The sequence below is a fragment of the Galleria mellonella genome, unplaced genomic scaffold (genome assembly GCF_026898425.1).
Source record: "Galleria mellonella isolate WM207_F2 unplaced genomic scaffold, CSIRO_AGI_GalMel_v1 utg159, whole genome shotgun sequence".
NCBI lineage: Eukaryota > Metazoa > Arthropoda > Insecta > Lepidoptera > Pyralidae > Galleria > Galleria mellonella.
The window spans coordinates 3,294,418-3,311,259 of record NW_026442004.1 but is presented as its reverse complement, the minus strand read 5'-3'; the positions used below and the strand labels follow the sequence as shown (position 1 = coordinate 3,311,259).

At 30.9% G+C, this 16,842-nt stretch overlaps 1 protein-coding gene across 23 annotated transcripts in view; it reads right to left on the bottom strand.

Annotated features, from left to right (window-relative positions):
• Positions 1–16,842, bottom strand: part of LOC113518763 (modifier of mdg4) — a 362,824-nt gene that overhangs the window by 172,592 nt on the left and 173,390 nt on the right. Inside the window, exon 5 of one of the 23 annotated variants that reach the window (XM_052892531.1) lies at positions 7,779–7,984. The exons of 20 other annotated variants lie outside the window; for them this stretch is intronic. In XM_052892531.1, the coding sequence (XP_052748491.1) occupies positions 7,794–7,984 (191 nt within the window). In that variant the 3' untranslated portion in view covers positions 7,779–7,793. Of the gene's footprint in view, positions 1–7,778; positions 7,985–10,090; positions 10,297–15,265; positions 16,728–16,842 lie in introns of those variants that run through there. 2 more of the 23 variants (XM_052892528.1, XM_052892516.1) reach the window with 2 other exon arrangements.

The window sequence follows — 16,842 nt, the reverse complement described above, 5'->3', positions numbered from 1 at the left end:
TTACTATTTTTATATACAAGTTATAGAAAATATTATTTAGTTATTTCATGGAAATTAATTAAAAGCTGAAAATTTTAATCAACACTGACAATGAGAAATCTCATGAGCTTTTAAGAGGAGGTGGGTTCTCACCGACTTAACTAAATTTTCGTATGTACGCGATGAGTATTCTAATTCTATGCCAATTTTAATGATTCTTTTTGTAATCGGTGTTCTCCTGTATTGATCCTACATAAATTTTGCCTCGATTGAAGTTTCTTTTTTATTTATAAATATTTAATAATATTTTCTATAACCCTCTTGACTGGTCAGAGGTTATGTAATTATCTTGTAATTTCAAGGCTTAATTAGGTACCTATTAAATAAATTATTTCTAAATTTAAATAGTGATTTACATATCAATTTTATTAAACTTATAATTGACTAGCTGTATCCTACACGTTCACTCGTGGACTTAACGTAATATTATTTGTGACCTTCTTAAAACATTTTACTATCAAATGCAAAATTTTTTTTTCCAATCCGACTAAGAGATTAGCGCGTTCAAACAAACAAAGCAAAATTCAGCTTTAATATATGAGCATTACTAGTCTTAATCTACGACTTTATCTGCATTACCGGATAGGTACATATACCTATCCGGATAGGTAAATATACCTATAACCGGGACAAAAAGAATGGTTAATATATATCAATATCTATATATTCTAGTTACAATATCTATACATACATTGGCCTAATAACAGATATATTAAACATTGGCGATCCGATATATAATATCAAAATGAAGAAACTGCTCGTAACGAATATAGATATCTGACTAGTATTCACGATATCGGAATGGATGATCATAAATGTTCAGAAGAACAGAATATATAGATATTGGATATTATCCATTCCTATATACAGGTACTGTAGGTGTGTACCAAATTTCATAACGATTGTTAGGCCGTTAAGTTCGAAGTGGTAACAAACCAACTCACATTCAAATTTATATTACTGTAGCAAGGAATATATCCTTAGAATGACTATATCATCACAATTCATAAATTTGTACCTTAATCCTTCTTTGCATGATATTTTTTTATTGGTGAAATAAATCAAGGTGATATATTTCATGTTCAAAATTAAAGGCAAAATGGTTAAAAAAATAAATTTGCTATGCTTTGTTTTCTGTAATGGACATTAAAAAGGTACTCACACATGATCAATCTAAAGTGCACTTGTCCTTTTATATAATTTTTGGACATTCAATGTTATGATGGAAATTTCCACCTTTATGCAAAGAAGGGTTAACATCCATATTGTCCGTGACTGTGATTGGAGTTAATTTTTATGAGTTGCCTTTCAAAGGTGACCATAGACGCGCCGCATCTCGTCGACATCCGCTTGCTACAAATCCACCACACTTTACTGCCTTTCATTTTATTTTTTGTAAACCTATAACCATCGTACCATAAGTAGAGACGCCCGTCGTATTCCTGGTACATAGCTGTTGAAATAAAAAAAAAATACCACCATTTATTAATTATCACCAAACATTAAACCAGTTATCACCAAACACAAATATAAATACTGCAAAATAATTCGAACACAATTGCAATATAAGTGATATTAATAATAAGTATGATATTAAACGAGTCGTACTGTATTGTAAATATGAGACATTTCTCATCACATCAGCCATTAACTATTGACTAGTGAACATTGGCAACCGCAGGCTTCGGTGATGTTTTAAGAGGAACGCTGCTCTCCAACCCTCGATCATTAAGTTCCTTTAATCACCTCTTATGATAGTCACGGGAAAGGAAGGGATAGCCCATTCTATACTAGAACTACACGGCTATACCATTATATTACCTTACGACCTCAGTACAAAAGTAAATATACCATTAATTGTTGTTATTAATGAAAACTATTTTTTTTTATTTTTTTGTTACATTAATTGTAAAGTGGTAACCGTCGAAGGACATAACAAAGTATATTGTTTCTCCATTTATTTCTTATAAAAAAAATAATTAATTAATAAATAATTTTCTTACAAATATTATAAATTACATTGATACAAAAAAAATAAGGAACAAACATAATTAAAATAAGAGTATTAAGATACCTGCTATAGATATATTTGGAAACTAAAAGTTATAAATAAATATATTCTTACATAAATAAAGGTATTGGGTGGTAAATAAAATGGCTAGAAAGTTTGTGAGTGATCACTTATTTTATCTATTAAAAATGAACAATTGATACAGCTGTCTCCTACTTCACGTATTACTGTATTTCGTATCTCCATAAGAATAAATAGATATTACGTTTGAGATAAATCAACTAAACTTAATTTATTTAACTAAATAGGTACATACTCGTAGATTAATAGATAAGAATTATATATGGCTTCTTCTTATTATAATATCGAAATGTAGAGAAAAAACTATGATGTTATTATCTCGAAAAACCTAACGAACACAACCAAATCAACAAAATATATCTTTCATATCGCCAATTATAATCAAGAGTCCATACAAACGGCATAATTTTTCTTCGACTTTCCAGGAAACATCCAGATCTTTTTTTCTCTTCAGATTATTACAAAAATAGGGAATAAAAAAATGCCAAGTCAGTTCGGGAATTTATTTTCATTTATACTGATAATCAGATCCAAAATTGCCATTTTTATAATGGGCGTGTGTGTTGTTTATTTTTATTATATCATTATTGTACGTCAGGACTGTAACGCGACAGCCTTGGGCCACTTTGTTGCACACCCAGTACCTCTTGACGCCCCTTATTTTCTTCAAATTGAACCGAAACTGATTTATCTGTAACAGAGGTCTCCCTCGCTTGCTTAGCAAGAATACTGCTTCTATTCCACCTATAAAAGAATAAACATCATATTAAGAAGAGCTCATCTGTATAATGTGCATTATAATAAAATATATATGTCGGAAGGTGGCCATAGCTAAGGTCTCTTTTCTCCGACTTAGACATTTTTTTAGCGCTTTCCTTCATTTTTCGCGCTTGTATCTCGAATATCTTTTTTATTTTGCGCCGATATGTATATATATAATATTACCATGTAGTCCCAGTATAGAATGGGCCATCCCATCCTTTCCCATGATCGTCGTAAGAGGTGATTAAGGAATCTTAATGATCCCCTGATAATAGCGTCCCTTTTAAAACATCACTAAAGCCTAACTGCGGTAGGAAACCCGCCTGCCAAGCGTTATAACTTATGACAACTCCCCCCAAATAGGGGAGGTCTATGTTCTGCAATGGACAGTTAAAGGCTGATATGATGATGATGATGATACTATGATTTAGTACTAATACAGCACATTTACCTGGACACATAATATTATGTATACGTGGACAATATTTATGCAAGTATGTTTCCCACCGACGGTAAGCTGGTTGCAACATCGACTACTAAACTGTAGATTCCAGCCTACCTGCCAAACGTGGCAAATACTGGCAAATAAATATTAAAACACCGTAATAACGGCTAAAGTTTAACAGTACGCATTTAACGGCTGATATAATAAATTTAAAACATTATAATAAAAATGTAACAGCGAATTACTGAATTATTTCGAAAAAAATCAGCCAACTTGGCTAAAGATCAACAATAGATGGATTAGTCAGCTTTTCCAAGAAATGACGTCTATCGACAGACATTTCGAGAAAATGGATGGGAATGGAAAAAAAATATTATTCTCTCTAAATTTATAAATTTGAAAATGGGTTTATTTATTTATTACCTTTTAACGCCTTAACGGCTAACTAATAGTTATAAAATTTAGCTATCATATACTATTTGGGACGGAGAAGTACATAATCTACTCATGTACAAAATTTCATTGAAATCTGTTCAGTAGTTTTTGCGTGAGTAACAAACATTCATCCATCTATACATTTGTCCATCCATCGGTATAAACTTTCGTATATATTATATTCATAGAATTATTAAAAACGAATTTATAAATTATATCATGAACATCTTTATATTTAAATAGAAAAAAATTATACAAAAATATAATACAAACAAGTTATTTTAGATAATACATTATATATACAGAGAGAAATGTGAACGAACAAATAGCTCGATAAACATATGTATATTAAATGACATATGGCAAAAGAAAAAAAAACATTGAATTCTTTCATTAGTTACAAAAAAAAACTTTTAAATATCCCCAAGTTACAAGTCTACAAATCACACGCACACTAGCGTAGTATGTTTTTGGTCTCTCTGCGTCTGAATTTCCAGTCTCTCAATAAATAATACACCTGTCATTTTAATATTACTATCTATTTAACTGAACTAGGTGTTATCTTGCGGAAGTCCATATCACTGATTAGATTTAGTTAGAATTATTTTGTTTAATTCCGCTAACACTACGATATCGCAGCTTGATTGCCGAACAGTTAGCGCTAAGCTCCGAGCAGCTATCTAATAAATTGTATGGAAGATGTCTCGTTTGGATGTGAAACATGTATTACAAAACGTGCGTGAACATAATGGCAGTCGGAGATTGAGTGCTTATATGGATGGTTTAGGTAGTAATAAGTTAATCTTCGAGTATTAGCGATCACACACATGCTAATACTAGCGGAATTAAACAAAATAATTATAATCATATAACCAATACTATTTACTTGGTAAGATGGCGTAATGTGTGAATAGAGAACTTTATTATTTCCGTTAATTATGATTATGGTCGTTATTCGTTTTGATTATTACACGGTCATACGTTATAATCGAGACTCTGCATCCTTGGGGCGCTTGGTTGCAAGTCCAATACGTTTTGTTACCCATTATACGCTTACAATTGTATTTCGTGTTGTTAATCACCAGCAGAGGTTTACCCCTTTTCGTCTTTAGTATCTTTAGCCCTGAGGACGAATATAATTTTTATGTTATAAAACAGTTACTTAGCATTGATATTTGTACATAAAAATATTTATATTTATTACTATCTCAAATATTCAATTTCATTTAATTTCTTTTTTTTTTTTATAATCATCCATGAAACATTTTGAAATTCAAACACAATGTTCATTGTTTTTTTTTTAATAAATTTCCTATCATTAATGTGTCCTCCTGGTGCTGGAATGTGATTTTTTTTTATGGGTGAAAATAATATGGTAACTCCGCCTGCGCTGACGGGATACGCTGGCGGAGCACCAGTGAAGGGTGATAGATGAGAATGAAACAGGCCAGTTAGCCCATCATGATGAATTCATCAGGAATTAACCATAACAGTTTCCAGGGAGAACCGCGAGGAGGTCGACCTGGTTGGGTATATTGCTAGCAATAGGATTCTCAGTCTCCAATACTAACAATCCCTTTCCCCCCACTGGAATGTGACTGAAAGATATTTTAGAAATGCATGGACCCCAATCACCCTACAATACATATATTAAAAGCTGATTTAATACATACTTGACTTTAATGAATCTTTTCATATAACTTCACTTTCTATTATAACACAATATAAATTCTAATTTTAATATTTACAAACAAAGTCATACATGGCCTCATTGATAAAATGACGTATTAAGGTCATAATTTAACTATTAAACAGGTGTAATTAACTGTTGTCATCAGTAAGTAATTTTTGTGCTTAACGCAATTTTTTGTTTAAATAATTAAGGGTTATTATATTTACATAAATTATAACATGAGATATTATGTAAAAATATAAAAATAACCAAAAACTATTTTTATGCCAACAAACTCCTTAGTAATATTTTTGTTATTTTACTTTTCTAATGACTTTGATATTTTTTCTATTTTTTTTTTCGGATACTGTACATTGACTGGGCCTAAATAGAACATTTTCTTAAAAAATTAGTTGTTTACTTATTAAATATCGCACCAATTAAATAGTAATACATAAATATTTTAGACTACAACAAAAAAATACTATTGACGGTCTTAACATAACAATTCAGCAATCTCTTCTAAAGAGCCTTTGAATAGTGAAGAAAAGATAAAAAGAAGTTGGCTAATTACAACTTGGTTTTATTATTATTTACTTACTAAACAAAATTCCAAGCTGCTTAAAACAAACTTATACGCTAAATAGCCAATACTTGCATCAGATTTAAATTACAATTTTGTTTTATTGCAACTGAAAAGAATAAAAAATAGAGCAATTTATTAGTTAGATTTTTTTTTGTTTCACTTACCCTATCAATAAAATTGATAATAATTCAGTTTACCTAATAATAACCTCATATTTCTTCTAAAAATAAAAACTATACAGTAAGTTTAGTATATTTATTAAATACAATTTTCTTTTTAAATAAGATTTCAGACTCAGTGAATGTATGAGTTTTTAAAATTCATGAACTTCTTTTTTATTTCTTTATGTTACTAAATGGATGGATTGGTTGCACCGACAAGAGGAAACTCTTTAATGAAAATGAATGAATGTTACTAAATAATGTGAAAAAATAAACAAAATGTATTTGTCGTGTGTTCCCCGAATATTTAAATCATGTCTTTCTTTCCCGTGGGTGTCGTAAAAACCGACTAAGGGAACACAATAATCGAGGGATGGGCAACAGCGTCCCTCTTAAAACATCACCAAAGCCTGCTGTTGACAATCCGCTCGTCCAGCGGGAGGCTTTACCAGAGGGAGACTTTGTACAAAAGTCGATTTCACAAAACTTCTGCCAGAATTTTTGGGCTTTTTCAAATTTTTATATATAACGCCGTCTAGCGGTCCAAGATACGTAACACCATCAATCATGAGTATGGTAATTATTATTTTGGATAATCCTCCTTTCGAATGTAATAATCCTGGCATGGCACGGTTTATTTCTTTTTGAACACTGCCATGTCTCCTTGGGTCCATTAGTGTTCCCGAGATTAAACCGGTATCTGCCTATCTTGATAACCGGGTTACCGTAACGAGAAGTTGTTATTATGGCATCTGAAACATAAATAAACTTGTCCGTATATAAGCATTATTATATTTTACATCTCATTAGCTTTACCCGAAAGAATGAGGTTAAAAAATATTCTATGTATCCAAAATATAATTCTTTTAGAATTCTCGACAAAAAATACGTAAGCCAATTCAGTCACTTACGAATTATTACTTGTAAATTAAACGACTTCCAGAAGTTCACAATTTATTATTATTTTTTTTTGTTGTCTATATTTTACCCTATGTCTTCGACTAGACTAAGCCAATTTAGATAATTCTTTTTTCAAACGATAAGGTTTACTCTCGTGTTGGTCCCATGTTTATATTCTAATAATAGTACCATTGTTTTTCTTTGAGGGAAAAAGTCTGTTTGTAAATACACTATTTATGTATCCAATTCTAATTCCGAATTCCAAATAAAAATTGCAGTCTTACTACAATTTTTATTAATAAATATATAAAACACTGTTTATCTAAACAGATTTTGGCGCAACAAAATTACAAATATAGTTTATGTCAAAAATTTTACATCGAAATTTATAGATTATTATATTAAAATTTACGATTTTATTACACTATATTAAACACCTTTTATTTTAGATAACATAAATTTTCTTTCGTTTAGATAAAAATAAACATATGTTAAAAAAGAAATAAAATCTTAAAACCACCTCTTAAGGCGGAGGCCTATGTTCAACAGTGGACAGTTAACAGCTGATTTGGTATAGTATATGGTATTAACACAGCTGCTTCGCGGCAGAAGCACGACTGAAGCAAAGGTACCCAAGCAGGCAACTGTTGTACAAAATCCCCCTTTGGTAAATAACAAATAAATCTATGCCCATCATCACATCAATAATGGGTATGATTATTGTCTTGACGAACAATCTTCCTACAGAACGTAATGATCTTAGCGCGGCATGGGTGGTTCCTTTTTGTACACAGCCATATCTCCTTTTTTCCAGTCTTGGATTGAAGGTTGTACCTAAAGTTACCCAACTCAATCACTGGATTGCCAAAACGAGACATCAGTATGATTGGTTCTGAAAAAAAAATTGTTTATTCCAGTCTAGTTATAAAACAAACAAAAAAAAAACTAACTGCAGCGATATTTTTGTACAAATACGACTTAGGGACCTTAAAGAGTTTGTATACCTTTTTAAAAAGCCGACAAAACACAATTTTGTTAATATCTATGGGCTGCAGTAATTACTTACTATCAAGTCAGCCACATGCTAGTTTGCCATCCTTTCACAAAAAAACTATCTTCACGCTAAGTTCCTTGCGGTGTAGACAAAGAAAACTGAGTGCCACATGTCTTTTGCTTCCTGCATTTTCATAACTCGCCTCATTTATGCATACTGGTTCGAGAGACTCTTGACTCCTCTCTCAAATAGAACACAATCTATCTAATCATTAGGTTAGACTAGATCTGCCCCATTTCATCCACTTTCATATTGTATATCTATTCTCTGCACCTAGTATTTTTTCACATGCCTGAAGCAACCAATTGTAAATCGGTCTTAATAATTGTTAGTTGATTTAAATTATTTTGTTTAACTTCGCTACTATTAGTATGCGTGCAACTCTCGAAATTGAACTCGAAATGTTCTTGAATTGAAATGGAACTTCGAGTGTTGTTAGTACTCGAACTACAAACAACACTCGAAGTTTCATTTCAATTATGAATACCAGAAATTTTATAACCTTCCATATTAACCAGCAATCTTCGACCGTCATTCTGTCCACGCACGTTTTATGATATGTGTTTCAACTCTATACGAAACATCTTCAGACAGTTTAATAAATTACTGCTCGGATTCTTGATAACCGTTCGGCGTTCGTTCGACCTTAATATTTTTTATTGAGTTACTCACTTGTTATAGTTCCATACTCATACAAGATTGAAGACTTTTTAGATAAATATTTTAAATTAAACTTGTTACTTAGATTAAACTTACAGTAGCAGAAAGCGACAAAAATAAAAATACTTGTAGTAATGTAATATATACATTCATTTTATATTACATTTTTATATAACAATGTCAACATAACTGTACTGGATTTTTACCCATACACATAAATTATGTACTTAGTTATATATCTATATGAAAAATAATATTCAGTAATCAATGTACGTTTTAATCATGAGTGTGGTTATCGTTACACTTTACAATAACGTTGTCGACTGTGATAAGAGACGCTAGACATCTGCAGGTCACTTTCTTCACGCACACCCATTTGGTTTTCGCACCTGAATGTTTGTAGTACCGATTATATCGATGACGTCCATATAGAATAACCGGTTTGCCAAAACGGGATGTGGTAAATATTACCTCTGTGTAAATATAATGACACAAGACGCTGTAGTAAATTAATAAAACTATAATTTACAGAAGAAATTTATAAAAATTGATGAGAAAAAAATAGTTGTTGAAATTAAAGTTAATGAGAGATAAATAAAATATTCCGAGCTGCATAACCAAAGACTAAAAAAAAATATAATGTTGCCATAAAAATAAAACACTATCTATCTAGAATAATAAGCGATTATGTTTAAAAAAAAAGTTAAGTCAGTACAACAATGTTTATTTGTAATTTTATGTGCAATAGATAAACAAAAGCAACAGATTTTTATAACTAAATTTATTATTTTAAATACCTTTTAACTTTTTTTTGTGATAACACAGCTAAAGTTTGATAGATGTTTGATGTTTCATACATACCTCAAACACTGTTAGAGATGGCATAGATTAAACATAAAACACGATAATTCAGTCAAGTGGGACAGCATTCCTGACATCCTTTCCTGGATCGAATCGATCTAATTATTTAAATGTGCACACACAGTTGTCTTCATGTTTATTTGACCAATCATGCTATCTGCCTAATAAGTTTTCAGAGTAAAACTGTCAGTACGTTAATAAGAATTCCCTTTTCTCCTATTTTGATGGTAGGTAATTTTTCCATATTTATCCCACTATTTTTTGAGACGATATTGATATACATATATTTGTAAACAAGTAAAATAAACATAATTATAGTATAAGACTTTTATTTAACCAGGTACAAAATCATTATTTAAACAATAATTTTAAATATATCCAATGGGAGACAGGCGTAACAGATATGTATGTATGTCAAATTTGAAATCACAAAATCATTTAATGATTATGAACCGTTTTTTCTTTGATAATAATATCGTGTAATGTGGTTATTGTAGCCCTGCAACCCGTACTTACCCGACAACAAACCCATAATATTTTTGGACCGATACTCCTATTATTCCGGTTAAACCGGTATCCGCCATATTGAATTGCAGGTTTGCCAAAACGTGACAACGTAAATCGCGGACCTGCAAATACACCAAACATTCATGTAGTCTTCATGTATAAGTCAAGTCGATAATGTATATATATAAACTTGAAAGCATGTAAATATGTATTTATATTCCTAAGGATAACAAAAAGAAACAAAAAATTAAAAATAAATCAAAGTTGTGTATAATCACATAACCGACTTTTTTTAAAGAAAACAGTTTTGTGGAAAGAAATTGTTAAAGATAAGGTTTTGCTTTGTATTACTAATTTAATACCAGATTTTTTTTCAAACCGGTATTGAACCAAAATACATTGAAAGGAATAATAATAAATCTCACATTGTGTCCCTTTGCTTCGCTTTATTTCACTTCATGTGAGATCGACCCACCTCACCGATCTTGGTCAAGCATGGCCTGTGTCATCGTAGTATTTGTCATCGTAGTTAGTAATTACTGTCCTTCAAGTCATTATTGATCATCTCATTTATAGTTTATCTTATAGATTTACACACAACATTTCAATAAATTTTATATTTAAGGGTAAGAAAAGAAAAAAATTGTAGTAGGAATTAGACACGACAATATTTATTTGTTAATTTATTTTACATTCTTAACCTATTCATCAATGGTTATGTACTGTTCTTAAAGTGATTATATTATTCTCAACTGTAGTAATAGACGCTCTGCAACCAGAACTTTTCCGTGAGCAAAGCCACAGCGCTTTAATACCGGTACTACGGTAACACTTATTATACCGGTACCCGCAATATTGTATTACCGGTTTGCCATAACGAGAATATGTAAATTGTGGAACTGAAAAAATAAGAAAATATAAACCATGTAAATTTATGTAAATATATATATTTATATACACAGCTATGCAAACACAACTGCTTTACGATTGAAACACGAATGGGACAGAGGTACCCAAGCAATCGACTTTTGTACAAAGTCTCCCTCCGGTATATATGTACGCATGCTTACTACATTATTCATGGAGGACTGGTCCTGAATGTGGAAGTGTTTACTAAACATTTATGTCTTCTGTAATTTAAAATTTAAACAATATTTAACATTTTGGTAAAGGTGTATCTCGAACCTATATTTAATACCGAATAATGAATCTGAATCTAAGCCAACCACATTTTAAATTAATGTCACGATCCTAGCTAATTCGTCTTAATGATATATTGTAAACATTTACTTGAATAAGAGAATGTTTTCTATTAAGCCCATAACTGTACAATAACTGAAATTTATTTCAGAAAACGAGGATTATCAGCAAAATAAAATAAAAATAATTTACAAATTTATTGGCACAAACATGTTTTCATTTTTTGTTCCACACGTCACGTCACATCTATGCACTAAAAAAGGCAAAAAATAAAACTCAATAGCTTATATAAATCATTGTATAAACTGTAAAAGAATTACAAAAAAAGATCCTAACTTTATAAATTACACAGGACAATATTATAAATTAAATACTACGTATTCAACAGTCTAAATTTCTGGTCACTAGCCCAATCATCATCGTCATTAATAGAATAAATGACATTTACATTCCGCCATATTTAACTTATTGCAACTGTTGATTCGGAACCAAGAAACAGAGAAAAAAAGCAAAAATGTCATATTCGATTATGAATGAATAAAAAATTTACAATTTTTTTTTATTATATAATTTTATCATATTTGATTTTTATTCGATATTTTTATATTGAGTATAGTATCATTAATTGCATTTTGTAACAGATACAATTCATAAGTTAATTTCCTATATTGTATAATCTAAAGTATACTCATTCATTCATTTATTCATTCATTCATTCAATAATCACTCTTTAAACTCACTCATATGTAATTTTTTAAGTAAGCTGTTTAAACGCTTGTTCCGTGCATATTCTGAACACGATTTTCAATGTAAAAACATTAATATAAATATAATGATATATATAAAGAAATACAATTTAAATTAATGAACAAATTGTATATTATTTAAAATCAACATAATTATAAGTACAAAAAATAAGCCACTTTTGATAATATCACATTCCACGTACATATTTACATTTTGCTAGAAATTCATTTTCTTCTTTCGGAAATCAAAATTTCCTCTGGTACTCTAAGCCCATGAACGTTTTTAATAATACTAGAAGTATCACACATTTTTTGCCGACCCTTATAACAGGGAGTTGTCGACACATGTAACTATTAACTAACAATATCGTGTCAGATCGACCTCTATACGGCCTCCTCTGGAAATCATCGTGGTTGATTCCTGATGAACTCGTCATGATGAGCCAACCGACCTTACTTTGTCTACACCTATCATCTCTCACTGCCATTTACCCCGCCAGTGTATACCCATAAAGCCATTTCAATTTCATCCCATACAAAAGATCCTTATAACATAAAACAATGAGACAGAAGATACATACGACTTTGCTCATACTCGCTCTCTATTGAGTCATAATCGTTAATAGTGTTTCTTTTAATTTATTGATACTTAATAAAAAATATCTTTACATATTTCTCTTCATTCTTATTATATTCTTAACATAATTATATATTTTTTCGTTGTTTATTATTCATTTTTCTCTCTCGCTAACGATATCTCGCTAAATAATTTTCAAACATGTGTCCATTTAAATTTTGATTTAATGTTTAATGGAATGATACTTATTGAAACCTACATAGATATATTCTGCGGCTTTGCTGACATAAATTAAAATACCAAATTTTATTTAAAATTTGGTATTTTGAAATAGTGTTCTATTCATTAAAGTCAATAAGTAATTTAAATTACTCTCAATATCCACCGATCTGTTAAAACTAAACGGACGGCGAGACGGCACGAGACGGGGCTTCATCGTGAAAGGCCAATCGTCTATCGTAACTTTCTTGTCGACGAAAGTCATAAATAATCATCGCACGAAAATTTTCTCGTGTTAAGTTCATGATAACGTCACACAGACTATTTTCAATTTGCCGCCAAACCGTAAAACAAATGTCAAACGAATACATTATATACTCAGTATTATTCGTAAAGAGTTCCATTTTCAAAATTTTAACAATTTTTTTTATTATATTGCTTTCAAGTAACCAGTTCTAAAAATTTTCAGTGTAGCCCTCGTACAGCATGAAAAACGACTCCCTCGCGGTCTCCATCGGAAACCATCGAGGTTAATTTCTTGTAAATTCATAACAATGGACCTACAGGCCTGACTTGATCCTCATCTATCACCAATCACTGGTGCTCCGCCAGCGCAAACCGATAACGCAGGCAGGGTTACCATTCCATTATCATCCTATAAAAAAACTTAGTGAATTATCATATTTTAGTTAAATAAATAAAAAAAATAAAATAATAAAAGTTAATTCCCTTCTCATATAATATAAACCATAAATATTTATATGATTTATATGAGACCACATTAATGGTTATGATGATTCTTAACATCCACAATGCAGCTATCCTGGGACACCACGTAAGCCGGACACGAGCCCCTGGACTTTCCTACCCTCACACACTCCCACTTCACCCTTAGTCCGTCCGCGTAATGGTAACTATGTCTATAATTATACTGGCCACTTCTCAATACAGGATTGCCCTTTCTAGTTGTAGAGAATCTGAAATCTAGATACATCATATGATTAGGTAAAAAAATAAAAAAAGCTTTTTACAAGAGACTACAGCATGGGGTTCTTCAGAAGGCGGGTAAAGAGGTTTCTTCAGGATCGGCAACGCGCGTGTAATACCTCTGGTATCGCAGGTGTTCATAGGCTACGGTAACCACTTCCTATCAGATTGGCCGGTAGACAGCTTGAACAAAATTGTAGCATTACTGGTGGTATACACACTGCCTTATCTTCCAATGGTCGCGAGTTCGATTCCTGCACAATACAAACATTTGTATTGCTATTTTTGTTGTCTGGCTGTTTTCTATGTATAAAATGTATATATTTATAAAAAGTATGTAAGTATTCTTGTCAATTATATAGTTAACTATAATACAAACTTTGCTTAGCTTGAGACTAGACGGCGTTGTAGTTACTAAATTCCCCGTTACTAAATAATCTCTTCGTCGCTTCATCTACGGAGTAACGTTAAATAAGGTTTAAGATATAATTGTTCTTATAATAAAATCTGAAAGAAATAAACAATCGATCTCTTTAATATGAAATAATAAGTAAGCATACATTCAAGCATACATACATATAACATATATGTATGCACGTCACCTTTTTATGTTACATTAGCTAAACAAACATTATTTCTTTTTTTTTTTTTTTTAATTCATGCATGTCATGGTAACCAGTAATTTAGCCAACACTACATACATGAACTATTTGCATGAGATAAAATCTATTACCATAGTCAATCTTGTTAGTTGCTTTGATAAATAAATAAAAAATAATAAAAAAAAAACTGTAAAAAATTACTACTATTATAAAAGTGGGAAGTCGTAAGAATTCCGATATTTGTTACTCATTCACACAAAAACTACTGAACGGATTTTAATGCAATTTATATGAATATAAAATTTATGTGTGGGCCCTCGACCTCTATCATCACACCATGACTTTCTATCAGGTGAGATTGTGACCAAACGCGGAACCCTTCAACGGTAAAATAATACACGGATCTGTTATATTCTAATTTAGAACCATAATTAATATTCACGCATCCGAAACCGCGGGACATAGCTAGTACTCTAGTAGTAAAAGAGTAGTAAAATTCAACATAATCAAATCAGCTGTATAATTATCCACTGCTGTACATAAGTCTTGTCCACAAGGAAAGTTTTGGCTGTAGTTGCCACGCTTGGCAGACGTTGGCAACTGCAATGAAGTTCTAAGTAAATTTGTGAAGTTTTAAGAGGGACGCTGCTGCCCATTCTTCTACCATTAACTTCCCTTAGTCGCCTCCTACGATACTCATGGGAATGGAAGGGGTGGCCTATTCTATACCGGGACCACACGGCGGTAAATAAAATCCATGTTTTTTGTCAAATATATTGTTTAATAAAATATTAGCAGAATATTACCGAAATAATTATATTTTCATAGTGAATATATTACAAATGATAAGTAGGTATAGCTAGGTATATCGATAATTTTACATAAACGTAATAATATTAAATATAATTAAAAAAAAAAAACTTGCTGATTTTTTATACCAATATGTTATAAGTATATAAAATAAGGAAGAATTTACGTAAAAGTTAATCAACAAGTTATTGACAAAAAATACAGTTACAACCTAAACATCAAAAATTTCTTTTGTGACTTCTTGTTAGAATTCAGTTATTGCACTTAATAAAAAAAGGAATATAATAATATTATTTAAAATTAAGTAAGGATTTTTCGAAACCAGTTGCGAGTATAAATAATAAAATGTGTAAATACAACAGAACTATAGTACAAATATATATCTAGATAAATGACTAACAATCAATTCTGGTATTTTTTTAGTGTACATAAAAGTCCGAGGTTCTTATGAAGAGAAAACGTTATAAATGTTCGTTAATAGTTTATTATTATAAAACAGTTTATATGAGTAAAAAAAAAAAATGTAAAAACTTCATTTTTCTTTTGCACATATAGACTATTGTTGCTTAGTCAAACATTCTTAAAAATTGTAGCTTTTGATAGAACGCCCTCTATCGAATCAACTAGTTTTAAATTGAAAGACACCACGCCGACATACACAGACCATCAGTGTATGTCGGCTGCAAACCCAGTGACCCGGAGGCTGTTGCCTCCGAAGTTGAAGCCGGGGTTGTGAGGTACGCCCCGAGGCCCCTACCTCACCCGCTCACACCATCTGGCGGGCAATGGGACGCCTTGATTGACTGATTGATTGATATAATTGATAATATTATATTTGACTAAAATATGTAATGACAACATAACAGATTTGTAATGTATATAACTAAATAAAATATTAATAAATATATATATAAATATATATATATATATATATATAAATAACTTCCCGTTGTACATATATATATATATATATGTATATGTACAACGGGAATTTGATGAACATAATATTTGTATGACGTTACCAACAATTGTTTCGACTTTCGAAAGTCTTCATTAAACTAAGTATGGTGCTTTACATCATAGCGCTTCACCCCGAAGAAAACTTACATATGAGTCGTATTTGTAAATTAGTTCATTAAATTCACGTTATACTCGTAGATGACATGACATGTTTAAAAATGATCATAAATTTTAAAAATAATATTAATGGTTGTGTTCATTCTTCAACTGTACCAACATATCGTCGATGGTGGTGACGGAGGCACGACAGCCAGGCTTCAATAAACTTCTGCTGCTGCTGTGTGAACAGAACCATGTAGCTTTGGACCCTCGGCTCCTATTGTTCTTATAGTACCGGTATTTTCCCATAAGGAGAACAGCGCGACCACTACTGGTCATTGTAAAAATTGCATCTGAAAAAACCATTTGATATAACATGTTATTTAACATATTCAACATAAAATTATATTAATATTATTATTTAAATAGTATTAAAAAAAAACACCAATAGGAGAAAAAAAATATTTA